The 15,252-nt window shown below is 61.3% G+C and overlaps 4 protein-coding genes across 4 annotated transcripts; 1 reads left to right on the top strand and 3 right to left on the bottom strand.

Moving 5' to 3' along the window:
• Positions 1 to 50: 50 nt before the first annotated feature.
• Positions 51 to 4,075, top strand: HRG_05642 (subtilase family domain-containing protein; the record flags this gene model as incomplete). Its single annotated transcript, XM_044864113.1, has 7 exons — positions 51 to 1,268; positions 1,329 to 2,133; positions 2,220 to 2,713; positions 2,780 to 2,809; positions 2,860 to 3,014; positions 3,069 to 3,426; positions 3,476 to 4,075. 7 exons carry the CDS (start codon positions 51 to 53, stop codon positions 4,073 to 4,075), a joined length of 3,660 nt encoding a protein of 1,219 aa, XP_044720645.1.
• A 236-nt stretch (positions 4,076 to 4,311) lies between these two features.
• On the bottom strand, positions 4,312 to 8,267 carry HRG_05641 (ankyrin repeats (3 copies) domain-containing protein; the record flags this gene model as incomplete). Its single annotated transcript, XM_044864112.1, has 5 exons — positions 4,312 to 6,082; positions 6,142 to 6,703; positions 6,788 to 7,227; positions 7,286 to 7,570; positions 7,639 to 8,267. The coding sequence occupies 5 exons, from the start codon at positions 8,265 to 8,267 to the stop codon at positions 4,312 to 4,314; spliced, it is 3,687 nt and encodes a 1,228-aa protein (XP_044720644.1).
• Positions 8,268 to 8,625: 358 nt separating this feature from the next.
• Positions 8,626 to 12,519, bottom strand: HRG_05640 (AAA domain-containing protein; the record flags this gene model as incomplete). Its single annotated transcript, XM_044864111.1, has 10 exons — positions 8,626 to 8,710; positions 8,787 to 8,847; positions 8,965 to 9,124; positions 9,205 to 9,880; positions 9,929 to 10,263; positions 10,337 to 10,568; positions 10,641 to 11,242; positions 11,549 to 11,901; positions 11,987 to 12,347; positions 12,409 to 12,519. 10 exons carry the CDS (start codon positions 12,517 to 12,519, stop codon positions 8,626 to 8,628), a joined length of 2,976 nt encoding a protein of 991 aa, XP_044720643.1.
• Positions 12,520 to 12,933: 414 nt separating this feature from the next.
• On the bottom strand, positions 12,934 to 15,252 carry HRG_05639 (diphthamide synthase domain-containing protein; the record flags this gene model as incomplete). Its single annotated transcript, XM_044864110.1, has 1 exon — positions 12,934 to 15,252. One exon carries the CDS (start codon positions 15,250 to 15,252, stop codon positions 12,934 to 12,936), a length of 2,319 nt encoding a protein of 772 aa, XP_044720642.1.

Genomic DNA, 15,252 nt, shown 5'->3' with positions numbered 1-15,252 from the left:
ACCACTGATCCAACAGCCACCGAGGCACTGACAAGGGCATCCTCTCTCCGATGATCACTGCACAGGTCCCCAAGGACAATGTCAATGCTCCGCCTCCCACGCCGCCATCGGACTACGATGGCGGGCGGCACCCCCCCCCCAACGGCCACCACCACCACAACAAGGCAGCGCTTTGCGACGTGGCCCGCCAGTTTTTCCACGAAATGAAGAGGAAATCAATTCCCGACTTTTCTTCAAGAGTGGCGCAGCTCGTGGCCGAACTGGTCAAGAACATCCAGGCCCAGATGGACCAGAATGCGGCCAGCCCGATTGATGGCGAAGAAGAGCAGCAGGGCTTCTCATGGGACCATGCTCTCGCGCTGCAGATTGACGAGCTCATGCACCGAGGTCCCCCGGAACTTGACGTCTGCGTTTCTTGGTACATGCTGGTCCATGCTGTCCGTGCCATGTCGGAAGACGACAGCTGTGAGGACGACGGCAGCGACGATGGGGACGACCTGAGCATCCATGTTTCGCATCAGCCTCGACTCGTGGGCAGTCCTGTGCCGCTCGATCGCCTCCAAGTTCCCTGCTGTCCCGGACCGTCGAGCTGCCCGTCTATTACGTCGTGCGATGCGTACCGTGCTCTGAGCAAAGCGCTCATCAGGGCAAACCCGATGCTGGCATTTGATGACCTACCCCTGACGTTTCTTGCTCAACCTTGCAAAAATCCAAACAGTCATAGATTGGGAAAAGCCAAGAGGGACTTGCCGGCGTTCCACATTGCCATGGCAGAGGGCGCCCACGATCTTGTCAAGTTCATGATGGACGAGTGTCTCAACTTTGTCAGCAACGACACGAAGCTATCCAAGCCGAGCTTGAAGCTCCTGAAAAGGGGGTCTGACCCTCGGCGATATCTGGTCAATGTCATGAACAAGAAGCATTTCAACTTCACGGCGCTGGAGCACGCCGTCAACAATTACCGGGAAATCGGGGACAAGAAGCAGCTGGACGTGCTCGAGATGCTTCTCGGGTTCGATGACCTCGATGGCGCCGCGGATCGCCTCGCTGACGAGAACATCCTCGAGCACGCCGTACGACAGACTTTTCTGGCGTTTGGCACAGCCGAAGGCGACTTCGGTCGCTTCTCAGAGGATGGCATTGGTAACACGCCGGAGCATCCCACATGTCGCGATAATCAGTCCCTGCGCGTTGTCAAGGTAATTCTGCAATACAGACGAGACATGAAGACAAAGGACGCCATCTTACACGTGTTGGGGTGGGGATTGGTAAATGCCGGCGGAGGAACGGTTCCCCATGCAAGAACTCTTGGTTCTGACACGCTCAAGGCGAGAGAGCTGGGGAGAGCACAGCTCGTCGAGATCTTCACCATTGGCGCCGAGGATCAAGTCGACGGTGACGTTGTCGGGCTCATCATGAAGCACAATCTCGTGGACGTGTGGCGGTTGGATCCCATCCAGCGAGCAGTGGCGCGTCTCCTCAGACATGACCAGACGGCCAAAAACGTCTTCTGCGCCGCGCTCACCCTCACCAAGGGCTCTCACTTCGTGCAGAGCATTGCGCCGCAGGTTGTGCGAGTTCTCGATTTTGACATCATGAGCGACATGGTCAAGCGCGGTCACCTGGACGCATGGGAGCTCCCCCCTATACAGGCGCGCTGGAGCGAGATCAGTAAAGAGGAACAACAAAGGTGCATGCTCCATGTCGCTGTGCAGTACCAGCAGATCGAGTTTGTGAGGCACTTTCTGCGTCAAGACCCTGCATGGGTGACCAAGGCCATCCCGGTTCAGGACGTCCCCGACAAGGCTGTGTATGCACTCTGGCATCACAACTTTGTCGTTGGCCAACAAGGAACGTACGAGCCCAGGGTTCCGCCGCCCAACAGTCAACCAAGTTGGAATATGCGGGGGCAACCGATTGGTGCAAAAACGACAAGCAACTCAGCCGTGACTCGGCCAGGAGCCCAAAGGGTGGAAAAGGCTCACGAGCCAATGGCGCAGGCCGACGACGCAGGGCCGGAAGGCAGCCCAAAGTTGGACGCCAGGGCCGAAATCCGCAAACTCCTAGTTCACGCCACCATACAACAGGCCAAGGATATGAAGACAATTGCCAGGATATTCCGTGAGTCGGACGGTGAGTCACGAAGCCCGTGTTCCTTGTGTGCTCGAATGCCGCCTCTCTGCTGCTGTTGTGTGAGTTGAGCTGACCACGAGGTCAAGAACCCGCCGGCCAGATTTGCTTCGATCTCTCACGCTTTGCGTCGAGACTGTACTCGGTTGACGAGTTTTTGCATTCCCTGGTGGCCGTCAAGGGCCGAGGGAGTGAGCGACATCTCAAGTTCGAAGAGGTGCTTCGGTATGCCGACTTCCCGCCGCTGGGCCCGGACGCATGGGACAAGGGCCCCGAATGGCATCTGCATGTCCACGACGAGGTGTTCCGGGCCTTGAACTGGCTGCGGGATAGGCGTGTTCGCAAGATCATGAAGCTCCGGGTTCTGGACCGCATGCATGATCCGCACGACGAGGTAGAGATCGCCAAGGTCGTCGGTGAGTTTGAGGTCTCTGTCTTGGACTGGCGACACCTTGACATGGCAATTTCCTGCTTCAGTCTCGCGACAAAGCAGCGCCTAACCGAGCTTCACTTGTACTCGAGTGGGAAGATGGCAGTGGTGGATCATTGGCTGGGCGAAAATGGTATCAAGTCGTTGACAAACGTATGCTAGCCACGTCTTCAGCGCCCCTCCGGCCCCGGCACGCTCTTTCTGACATCTGTACTGCAGCTCAAGCTGGTTCGGATACATTTAATCCAGGTAGGTGCCGTGAAACCACGCAAGGCCAAGGCTCTGACAGGCGTCGGTAGGACCTCATGACGTCGGAGCGCAGCAGCAGCCTCAAGGCTCGAATCTCAGAAGCACTCCGGGCACTCAGGGCCGAAAGAAAGGGCTTCAAATCCACCATTGTCGCCCAGTCGTGGAACTCGTTGCCGCCAAACGACGGAAAGGATCTCTCAGAAATGTTAGTAAATGCCAAATCCGACGCGGCAAGACTGGAGACCTGACATGTACGCAGTGCCGAGAGGGCCGTCCCAGACTTGCTCAGATACATCAACAACTACCGCAACAAGGTGTTGAGCTGCCTCCAGACGAACACGCCGGTCCGGCCGACGCGTGTGGCGATCATTGACAACGGCATCTTGAACATCCCGCCTTTCCGGACAAGCCAGAACCACGAAGGTCTATGGCCGCGCATCAAGGATGGGCAGTCGTTTGTCGACGACGCGAGCCGGCTGGGCTCGTGGCTGTTTGCATCGGACCCGCACGGCACCCAAATGGCCAACCTGATGTGCGCCATCGACCCGTACTGCGACCTCTACGTGGCCAAGATTGTTGAGGGCAGGGAGGGCATCTTGCCAGACAACGTTGCCGAGGTACGTGGCCTGCAGCCTGCAACCTCGATCACTGTGCTGACCTGCCCAGGCCATAGACTGGGCGAACAGCAGAAAGGTCGACATCATATCCATGAGCTTCGCCATCCCGGAGAACGGCTCCAACGAGGAATACACCAAGGAGCTCAGGATGGCCGTCGACAGGGCCAACCAAAACGGCATCGTCCTCTTCTGCAGCCACCACGACGAGGGCTGGAACGTGAGGAAGTCGTGGCCGGCCGAGTGCGACGGGACAAAGGTGATTGTGGCATGCAACGAGTACGGCAACTTTGCGAACCGCCACGTGGGCGAGTACAACTACAAGATCCACGGCATGGACATTTCGGCCGGTGCCGTGCCGTACCTCGAGTCCAGCGAGAGCATTTCGGGCAGCTCGGTGGCGACCGCCATGGTGGCCGGCCTGTCGTCCCTGATGCTGTCCTGTCACCGTCTGCAGTTCCCAGGCGTCAAGTTCAACGGGAAGGGGGACGAGTACATCTCCAAGAGGGACTTCATCGAGCAGATGCTCAGGAGGCTTTCGGACCCCGCCGGCTCGGATGGCGAGGGCCCGCTATATGTGCAGCTGAGGAAGTTTGAGCAGTTTGCGTGCAACAAGGACGGCAACGAGGTCTACCCGTGGCTCCGCGCCTGACCGTTGCCGCTGAGACAGCCGTTTGGCTGGTGAGTACGGCACGGGCCCGGAATGCGGTCGACTTCTGAGCAGGTGGCGCGGAGGAATATAATGGCGAGGACGGGAGCGTGCTGAGAAGGGAAAAAAAACTCTTCATTGGCTTCATAGTGCACGGCAATCTACAGTACAAAACCCTCCAAACCGACGAGCCTCGGGGACTGTCCCTATCATATATACCCTTGTTGCCCCAGACGTCCCTACTCTCCTTGTGCTGCCGCAAGCATGGCCGCCACGTGGTGGTGGCCACTCTGAGCCGCATAGCAGGCCGGCGTATGGCCTTCCTGGTCCTTGGGCGCCTCGGTAAGCCGGCTGCGGAAGAGGAGGTCGGAGATGACGTGGCTGAAGCCCCTCCGCGCGGCCATGTGCAGGGCATGCCGGCCAAAGTCATCCCGCTTGTCGACGTCGAGGCCGTGCCTCATCAAGAGCCTGGCCGCCTCGGACGCTTCCTGCTCGTCGTCCCGCTCGAGGGCGACAAAGAGGGCCGTCCTGTCGGCAGAGTCGACGCAGTTGATGTCCAGGTGGTTCGACTGCAGGATGGAGCTCGCCGGCGAGCGCGTCAGGCTGCGGGGCCGGTAGGTTCTGATGACGAGATGCAGCATGGGCTCTCTCTCGTCGCCCTCGCCGTCGTACATCTTGGCCGACGGGTCGGCGCCGGCGTATACCAGGTCCGCGGCCAAGCTGGCCTGCTTGCTTTCGACGGCGGCGTAGAGCGGCGAGGTGCCGTTGAAGACGACGTTGACGTCGGCCCCGGCCCTGATCAGTAGGTCGGCGACGTTGGGCTGGTTGTTCTGGATCGCAAGCAGCAGGGCAACTCCCCTGGCGTCCGGGACCGGGCCCGCGTCGGCGAGGGCAGCCGTCTTGATGGAGCAGTACCTGTCAATGACGGCGTTGAGGTCAACGCCCTTGAGGCTGGGCTCATCGTCGAACCAACTGGCAGTGCTCTGCGCCTCGAACAAAGGCACAAACGCATCGGAATGCCCAAATTCCCACGCGTAGAAAAGCGGCTTCCTGCCCGAGTGGTTCGAGACGTGCGCCATCTCAGCGTTGGCTCCCAAAAGCACATGGACCACGTCGGCAGAGCCCGCTTTGGCGGCTTCGTGCAATGCCGTCGAGCCGCGCGAGTCCTGCTGCATCACGTCGTGAGCGCCGCTCTCGAGCATCACCTCGAGAGCCTGGGCCAGTCCGAGGCGCGATGCAATGTGCAGCCTGGGCAGAGTAGCAACCCAGGTGGCAAAGTCGTCCCAGGAATCTCTCAAGGCCGGGTCGAGAAGATCTTGGTGCGTGTACAAGAAGACCTGCAGTGCCAGCCGACAGTTTTGCGTGTCGAGAAACTGGATGACGCGTTGGTTGACGGCGTCTACCTCCGAGGAGGAGCTCTCGAGGACCTTCCTACAATAGCTGGCCCAGTGCGCCGCGCTCGCAAGAAACTCGTGTTCCCGAAGCAGCGCGACGAGATCCTCTTCTGTCGCGCAAAGGCCGTTGCTGAAACTTGGATCGTCCATGTAGTCGATGTAGGCTCGGGCAACGGCAACCTGTACCTCCGGGAACTCGACGACTTGTCGCTCGACCACTGCCGCTATGGCCGACGAAGCCAGGTGAATCAGGCCATTGCCGGGGTCGACGGTGACAAAAGGCTTGCTCATGTGGACGACTTTGCTGTACGAGATGTCCTGGCTCGATGCCCATGGAATTTCATTCAGCACCGACCGAAACGCGTCACCGTAGTCTGTCGAGAGAGCGTGTACCCGCTCAGACAGCTGTAGCCACATCATCAGCGAAAACGATGCCGAGGCAAGCGGAGACGAATCGAGCTTCAGCTGCGACAGCGCACGCTTGGCCAGTTTCCGCCGCGACCGAGGAAGTCCTGCCAGCGATTCTCTTAGAGCACGCTGGCCCAGCTTCGTGGCAGGCTGTCCTTGCTGCTGCCGGCGCAGCAGGAGAAGCGTGCAGATATTGGCCGACGTGAACCTGTTACACAGCGTCAACTTCCCACAGTCTCGGCCAGGGTGGGCGCGAGGGGAACTTACACGCCTTCGGAGAGCTTCGCTATATCGTGGACGCAGTCGGCAACCAACTCGGGCGATAGACTGAGCCCCTGGCGTTGCTGCTCGTTCCGAAGCAGTCTTTCCACATACGCTTCCACGTCGGCCACGCGACGCGGCTCGGCCAAGCCCTCAGACATGTCCATCTGCACGACTCCGCCATCTTGTGGGACATCAGGCCTGGCGCGGCTGGTGAGGAATATCTTGCATCTCGCCCTCCGCAAGGCGCGCAAGACGTCTTTAAACGCCGCCCGGTCCATCATGTTGTCTTCATCCCACGCGTCCAAGACGAGGAATATCTCACCGTGGAACTCTCGACGTGTGGCACGCAAGGCATCGAGTAGTATGTGCAGGGCAGGTACTGGATCAGTCGAGTTGGACATGTTCTTAGACTTGAGCCCGGCGTCGGTGTGCTGGCCGACGTTAGCCTGTGCCTCTTCCGCCGTGTGGTCCGCGGGAGGATCGTTTGTCGTCGTTTGCCCGGACAAGTCAGCAGATAGGATCTCAGAGTCGTGGACGGGCGACTCAACCGAAGGCCGCGACGCCACTAAGACGATGCTTGGTGCCGGAGAGGCCCGCCTCGCTGGACGTGGCATCCTCTCACGAACGACGGGCTCACTATACAGCTCACCAACGCCTACAGTATGCGCTCGTTTCTGGCCCGGAATCAGGAGCTGTGCTCCATTCATTACGTTGAGACACGCTGTGGCGCTCGACGTGACGGCCACGGGCGTGCCCCAGACTGACTGTGGCGACATGGACGGCGGCACGACGGTCTGTTCCTCGGGACCAAGCGGCTTTCCCTGGCGGATGCTTAGCCGCTTGTGGACAGAGCGTGGCCGCGTTCTAGTCGAGGTAACACTCTCAGCATCGCTCGTCTCCGAATTAGGCGCCGGGAACGGCAGCTTAGCAAGACTGGGCTCCAAAGAGGGCGGGAAGAAGTCAACGGCAGCGCACAACTGCTCGAGCAGGGCGAGTGTCAGGCCTGACGCTGTCTGTACTTTACCCTGGCCAAGATAGAAGTAGGCGTGCTTCGTCTGCATTCGTTGGAGGAAATCGACCACAGCCGATCTGGTCTGGCGTCAGCCTCTGCGCGAGCTTGAATGGATCAGAGGGGCCGAGGACTCACGCAAGCACGCTCTTGCCGACGCCTTGACGTCCATGGCACCAGAATACGTCGTATAACGGGTCGTTAAGCCAAGACGTGAACCGAGGGTTCTCGACGAGCCAGGTTGCCGAGTCCTCCATCCGGCAAGAGTTGTAGTGCTTGTGCCGGTTCGCGTAGGCTCCCGGAACGTCCTGGCGTAGTGTGAGGCGACAGGCGCGAGTCGCAAGATGCCTGATCCTCCGGTCAAAACCTGGCGGAGACTCCGTTGTAGGACCACGATGTGCCTGGCCGTGTTCATTCATCAAGCTGGCAGCAACAAGTCAGCGCATCCAGTCAGCCGCCCCCAGTGACATGAATTGCCGAGAGATATATACCTCGAGTCGAGGCTCATGGACTTCTTCTCCAGATCAGCGCCGGCCTTGACCATGCTCCCAAAGGTCATGGCCGTGGGCATGGCTGCTTTCAGGGTCCCTTTGAGGTGCTGCAAGGCCCCCTCCAGCCGATCTTGGCTACGCCATTGCTCGACGCTGGGCTGGCGCGGGAAGAGGGAGATGTCGACCCAGCTGCGCTTTCTCCGGACGAGAAGCTCATACACGGCACGATCGACGCTTTCCATAAAGGACGACAGTGTGTCCGGGACGGCGGCCAGGCGCGTAAAGCTTGTTGGGCCCTGCGCGAGAATCTCCTGCACCCAGGCGCCCTGGGTCCGGCTCTTGAGCAGCGCCGAGGTGGTCACATGCGCAGTCCGGCGATCGAGCTCCAGCCTTTCGTCTCGGAGGCAGTGCAAGACCACGTCGACATCGTGGCGGACGTCTTGGACGACGCGGACGAGGTATCTTGTGATGGGGTCTAGGTTTGCCGGCGCGCCGCGTTTTGATATATCTGCCGGGGGTGCAGAGTCGAACTGGCTCGAGGAAGCCAATCTCCGGCGGGACCCGGGATCGTGGTCGAGGATCTCGTCGTCGTCCGCGGCGGGGGCTACGAGTGTCGCCGAAGACGCCATGGCCGTGTATCGTGAGCTGTCTCGACTCGTTTGCGAGGCTTTGAAGCGAAACAAGTCCGTCCGACTCGCAAACACAAAGGCAGGCTGGAGCAGAGCGGTTAGAGCTGACATATCAGTGACCCCTGCACCGGGCTGAAGTCACATCGCATCCCCTCGCTCTCATTCGATGCGCGGCGCGGGGAAGCAAGGTTGCCTGGCGTGCGCAGACGCACTGAGCAACGGCTACAGCGTTCAATTCTGGTAAGGAACCTTGCCCCTCCTCCTTTGTTTGCTGCCACCGCTTGATCTTTGATTCTTGAGACTCGGTTTCGCGGCTGACGGCTGCTGCAGACCGCAGCTCGCCGTCTGACTATCCTGTTCAGTTGACGCTCGCCAGGTCGGGATAGCGCAGATCCGCATTTTCTTCCAGAAACTCCATCCATTTCTTCAAAAACTTGCTTCCTCTGCGTATCGAGGTGCAAACGGACGGCGTCAGCGTATGTTACCAAGGACTCTTTTTGGGGGGGCAGGCTGGCTCACCTTTTGACTGTCTCCGAGTCGCCAATCACCGTCAACGATCGCTTCGGGCGCGTCATGGCAACTGCGCCGAGTTAGCCCAGGGGCGAAAAGAGAAGGCGGTAAATTGAGAAAAGGAGTGTGCAGGGCGCGTAGCAAGTAGCAAACGCCGGATGAGCGTATCAAATCGGGCGGCACTCACCGTTCAACCGCCTCTTCTCCCCCAGGAAGCCAATTTCGCCCTCGTCGTTGCTCCTCACCAGGCTGACAATGACGGCCTCCTTCTCCCGGCCCTGGAAGCCGTCGACGCTCCCCAGCTCGATGCCCGGGAACTGTTCTTTGAGCGGTGCCAACAAGGCCAACTGCCCGTCCCGGAAACAAAGGGATAACAAACGTCAGCAGACCCCCCACACGTCGTTTGGAGTCTCCCTAAGAACCATACCTGTGCATTGTACGGCGTCACCACGGCAATGTCATCGGCACGAACCCCTGCCTCGACAAGCTGCTTCACGTGCTGCCGGACCAAGGCTGCCTCCATATCGTTGCTTTTGCTCTCGCCGTGCAGGCTGGCCTTTCCCGTCTTGGTGGCGCCGTTCTTGTCGTCGTCCTCGTTTTTCTCCGGAAAGTCTCCGCCCTGCGTGTCGATGAAGATGAGGGGCTCGTTGGTGTCTTCGTTATCCTCGACGTCGTAGTCGAGATCCTTGAGCAAGCGTGCCTTGACGGCGTCCGCCGCCATGAGCTTTGAGTCGTACAGCTCGTCGGAGGGGAACCTCATGATCTTGTCGTGCATGCGATACTGCGTCGTCAGCATACGCTTGATGGACGACCCATGGAGGGCCAGCAGGCGATCAAACAAAGTCGTCTCAAGGCTCATGCCTCGGATGGCTTTGGCGCCGCCCTGAACACCCGGCTTCGCCTTGGAGGAAGAGCTCGTCGATTTGATAGTCGGCGGCAGCTGCAGGTGGTCGCCGGCGCAAACGGCCTTTTTGGCGGCCAGCAGCGGCACCCAGCACTGGGCCTCGAGGGCCTGGCTGGCCTCGTCAATGATGACGACGTCAAACTGCTGGTTCCGGAGCTGGAACCCGCCGGCGCCGTGCAGCGTGGCGAGAATGACTTTGCTGCCGCCGACGAGGGTGTCGACGCATTTCCTTTCCCTCTCGCGGTACTCCTTCCTCAGTGCCTTGAGATCTGCGTAGATTTGCCGCCTCTCCCTGCCGCTCTTGGTCTTCTTGATCGAAGCCTGCTTCGAGTCCATCTCGGATCGCACGTCCCGGACGATGGCCCCCGCCTCAGATGACTGCGTGAGCACGTCCAGGGAGTGGTTCACGACAGAGGGCAGGAGGCGGGCGGGATGTCCGAGGCGAATTATGGGCACGCCGTGCGGCGCGAGGCGCTCGACAATATTGTCGACAGAGATGTTGGACGGGCCGCAGACCAGGATCCTCTGCCCGCGCTTGACCAGCTGCAGGATCAACTCTATCAGAGTGTGGGTTTTCCCCGTCTAAAAAAGCCGCGGTCAGCGCGGATGCTCCATCGGAGCACGGCCCTCTCTTGTCGTCTTTCATGCAACGTACTCCCGGCGGTCCATGGATGAGAGCTATCTCACGTGAAGCGAGAGCGAAGCGGATGGCGTCCTTTTGCGAGTCGTTGAGCGTAGGGTCCATCCATGCCACGTTGCCAAAGTCCTCATCCTTGCTCAACTCTGGAGGCAGCGGCGACGGGCTGGAGAGGCCAAAGAGGACTCTGATGAAGCTCGAGTACTCGGACTCGCCCATCTTCTGCAGTCGCTCCATTGTCTGGTTCATGCTATGTCCCCCGCTGCTGTCAGTCGTTTCCTCGCCTCAGGGGAGAGGGGAGAATGGGCTCGACTTCACATACCGTCGATACGTCACCTCGTCAGCCAACTTGACCATCCACACCCTCCCCGAAAACCCCCCTCCGTCCTCATCCTTGCCCTCATCCAGGGCCACGCCCACAGCCGCCCTCTGCACCCTGACGACGACGCCCCTGGCCCCGCCACGCTCGAGCTCCTTGGCCTCGCGCTTCTTGGCGCTACCGGCAGGCTGCTCGGCGATGAGGACAATGTCGCCCGCGCGGACGCCGTGCTCGGGCAGGTTACCGTCGCCCGCGGCGGTGGCGGCGTCGGGGCCCAGCTCGAGGACCGTCTTGCCGCCGAGCCCCGTGCGCCGCGAGCAGACGACCAGGTTGGTGAGGGCGAGGCCAGCGCGCTGCAGAGTGGTTGGCGCATGGGACCCGATGAGGGTGCTCGTCTCGGCGACTTCGGCCTGAAGCTCGTGCGAGAGGAGGGCGAGCTGGGTGCTTGCAAAGGACGGGATGTCGATGGCGTCTTTCGTGGGGGGCATCGTCGTCTTGGGGGGCTTCTTGTCCTCTTTCATCTTGTCACTGCTCACGTGGGGGCTGTTCATCTGGGCATGGCCTGCATGCGCTATGGCAATGGGTGGTGACGTTGCGCTGTTTGGCTGAAAGAGGTGGAAGAAGAGGTGAAGTTGAGTGTGATGGTTTACACTTTCAGTGCCATGTACAGCCCCACCATGAGTAACTGGACTGCAACAACACCATCACCAAGTCCCAACGCCCATAGCATTAAGGACAAAATGGCGCGCAACTTCTGCGGCTTGCCAAGTAAATAACGTTCCGCTCGAACCAAGGATGCCCATGGGTCATGGATAAGGATGATGGTATTAAACATTACGAGGTAGTCGTACACAACTTGACCCCTATGCCTGGCAGCCTCCTCACCCCCTACCCTACAGATCCAGCCTCACCTCGTCCGGCGCCTCGGCCGGATGAATGACAATGACCACAACCAGCGACACGAGCATAATCGCCAGCGCGACGGCGGCCAGCACCACAATGGTGCCCCTGCTCGCGGGGAACTTGCCGCGTACCACCCACTCCTGCCCGCGAAAGTAGCGCCGGAAGCCCAACAGCAGCGTCAGAATGCTGAGGGCCAGAAACGTCGCCCCAAGCGGCTTGCCCATGCGCCGCAGCGTCGCCTTGTTGACGCCATCGTCGTGGCCGTCCGAGAGCGACGTGTTGAGCCGGAAGAGCTGCGTCACGGCGATGCCGATGGACGCAAAGGCCAAAGACGTCCGCAGCCAAGCGAGAAAGGTTCGTTCTGCGACGACGTGCCCCAGATAGACGTCAGCGCGACGCCAGCATGTGGGGGGGGAAGAGGGCGCGTCACTCGGCCTGTCTCTTACCGAGAGACAGGTGGTCTCTAGCCACGCTGCCTTTGTTGTCGAGCTCAATGGACTGAAAGTTGCCCAGAGCCCTCCTCCACCACAGCCTGTCCCCGGCCCCGTCGCCGTCCGCCGCGTCGCCGCCAAGGCCGGTCCCGGAACCCGACTCAATGGGCGACGGCAGGTCGTCGGCCGCGCCCCGCCGCTGGTATATCGATATGTGCGACCGGGTGCTCGCCTGCATGGCCAGGTAGCTCTGGCCCGACCCATGTGACACGATGCCGGTCCTCTCATTGTCGCTGGCGTCGTCGCCCGACTGCGGGTGGTGCTGGGCTCGCGCCAATTCCGCGGACCCCATGGGCTCGGCTCGGCCGCGTGCGTCCTTGGCTCGCACCGTCAGCAGTGGAAGCTGGGGTGACGCGAGGTCGTTTGACGCTGCTTACCTCGAGTATCTCATCGATGCGCTCGTTCGTCGACCGCCTCCGCCGGTTGAACGAGACGGCCCTGTTCGGAGACCCACCCGAGCCGCCCTGTGCTGCGTCGTTGTCGCCCATGGTCACCGGCCAGGGAGGCTCGCTCACTTCATTCGTCGTCCTCAGCCCTGCTGAAGCAAGCTTGGGTCGATTCTGCCGTGCAAGGTTGGGCGAGCGGGCGGCTGCCTGTCGACGTGATTGCTATTGGTCAAATCTCGGGAAGCTTCCCTGGATCGCGAACCCGTGGGTTGCTTTTCGACGGGCTCATTCGTTGCCTGCCGCGGGCGACTGCAGTGGGAAAAAGTCACGTCCTACATCAGCCGCACCTCGAGCGGGAGATCCAACCAGAAAGAAGGAAGTATCCAGGGCCTGCCGCCGTGACCAACATTCGAAAGTCGGTGAAACGGGCCAGGCGAGATTTCCTTTTTTAAAAAGTAAAAAAAAAAACGTCCATGACGCGCGGTCCGGCAAGTTCCGCATCTTGGGCACATGCCACTACGGCGAGGCAACCATCGTCGCCCGATACAAGGCTACGCACCCGAGCCTCTCGGCCTGCGGCGACCAAATAGAGTGGCACGGGATCGGTTCAAACGTCAGCTCATTGCCCTTCCGTGTGCCTGTGTCCTGCCACAAGCCCCCCGGGAGGCAAGCCGCGTCCACGTAGGCGAGGTACGGGGCGTCGTCGGGGCACGACAGCTTTGCATCGAGTCCGACGCCCCGGAGCGATGCTCTGTAAACGCTGGCCAGCGTTTGCTCCTCGAGGTTCCGGGGGTCGCTCTCGGCGAGTCCGCAGGCCACGACGGTGTGCACGAGGATGGCATCGCCACTGCGGACAATCGTGTGCCAGCTGCCCCAGCCTCTGCTGTCCCCGTCTCCAGGCAGACACATCATCTCTGCACAAGCCGTGTCGATGTGTCCAAGCCCCATGTGGGCGTGCCACTCGACGTCCGACTCCCGCGGCAGGCTCTCAACCTCGACCGCAAACATGGGCGGGACGCAAGTCTCGGGTTCCTTTTGCTGCCGGAGCGTAAAGATGGTGCAGTCGGGCAGGGCCGTGTTGGCGCTCTGCGTGTCACCGTATCCCCGTGACTTGTATGCATGGTTGTACTTGAGATCCCACAGATCAGGGCCACTGTCGTCGTCGTCGTCGTCGTCGTCGTCCTCTGGGGGCACGTGGAGCAGGCTCCAGGCTTCAGAGGCGAGCTTGACCTGATGCACCATGGCGTCGGCTGAAGACGACTTGGCAAAGTAGGCGACGGCGCTGGTCCAGCACTGGACCTTCATCTCGACGCCGATCCTCCACAGGTGCTGCAGCGAGAGCACAAGCTGCTCGTGCAAGGCCCTCTCCCCCGCAGGCGGCAAGCGCATGGACGCAGGCACGAGGGGGATCTGCCCGGCCACGTAGACGGCCCTGAGCCCCGTCGCTGCCGGCACGTCGATGGCCTGGCTGTAGGGGCCGATGTTGGCAGGGGCCCAGAAGGAGCGTGCCTGGACGTGAAGCCCGTTTCTCTCGCCTCGCCCCAGCACCGCGTCCGGCATCGCGACGTGTATCACGATCCTGCGCCCGGCCGGCAAGAGACGGCCGCAGGAGATGGTGACTCGCGACGGCGGGTTTGGCTCGGTGAAGAGTTTCTTGTATTCGTCGTTGACCTTGGAGAAGTCGGACATGTCCGCCAGTACGATGATGGTGCTCGTGATTTGGGCAGGGTTCCGAGCCACGGAGGAGAGTGCACTTCTGATCTTGTCGACGACGTGGATCGTCTCCTCCTCGATGGAGCCCCCGGCGAAGCTTGCATCGGCCATGATGGACCACTGCAGAAACCCGCGGCCCCCTTGGAGCGGGGGAACAGAGCTGCCGAGGAGGAAAGACTTGGCTGCGCCGCTCGGCTCCGGAACCACGCGACGGTCACATGGAATCGCCCGCAGAACGACTTCGAAGCCGGCGTCGAGCAGAGCCGGCGTCCGGACGGGCAACTCTCGATGCGGCGGCTGGACAAGCTTCTCCTCAAGGTACGCACCGCGCAGCATCATCCACGAAGCGCCGCCTCCCTCCGCCACGATGGTCCTGCCGTCGTCGGGCACGGCAATGCGCATCTTGAACAGCTCGGGCGGGCCGTCGAGAACAATGGTCTCAAACTCGCCCCCCTCGCCCAGAGCGGCGCCTTGTGCGGCACCGCCAAACCTCTGCACAGCGCGCTGGACGGCAAGGGCGCCGGCGGGAGTCGTGACCGGCTCCCACAGGCGCGACTCGTCAAGCCCGGCGCTGGCCACCTTGACGATGCGGGCCTCGAGCCCGGCGGCGGCCATGTCACGTAGCAGCTGGACGTCGTCGGCGGGCGGCGGCAGCACGGGGTACTTCCACAGGTAGGCCAGCGGGACGAGGCCGAGGCGCAGGGCGACGGACTCGACGCGGGTGCGCTGGTAGGTGGAGAGGATGGCGCCCGAGCACAGGGCGTTGGCCTCTGGGTGGCGAGCCATGACGGCGCGGAGCAGGGGCACCATGGACTCTGTCTCATCGTCGTCGGCCTCGTGCTGCCGGCCAGGGTGCTGGTAGTCGCGCGCGTGGCACGCGGCACGGCCCAGGATGGGCTGGCGATACAGCGGGATGCCCGTGGCGGTGGCGTACAGGGGCACCACCTCGTGGCCGACGGTCTGGTACATGAAGCTATTCAGGTCCTCGTCGCCTGTCGTCGGGTAGAGGTTGGCCAGGGCGACGACGCCGTGCCCGAGGCGCATGCAGTGCAGCAGGCTGTAGAAGCTGTCCTTGCCGCCCGAGACCAGGGCGATCACGCGGAGGCGTTGTTCGGGCGCCAT

Source organism: Hirsutella rhossiliensis, assembly GCF_020360975.1.
Source record: "Hirsutella rhossiliensis strain HR02 chromosome Unknown scaffold00005, whole genome shotgun sequence".
Taxonomy (NCBI): domain Eukaryota; kingdom Fungi; phylum Ascomycota; class Sordariomycetes; order Hypocreales; family Ophiocordycipitaceae; genus Hirsutella; species Hirsutella rhossiliensis.
Note: the sequence above shows the minus strand (reverse complement) of the source record. Positions and strands in the feature narration are given on the sequence as shown.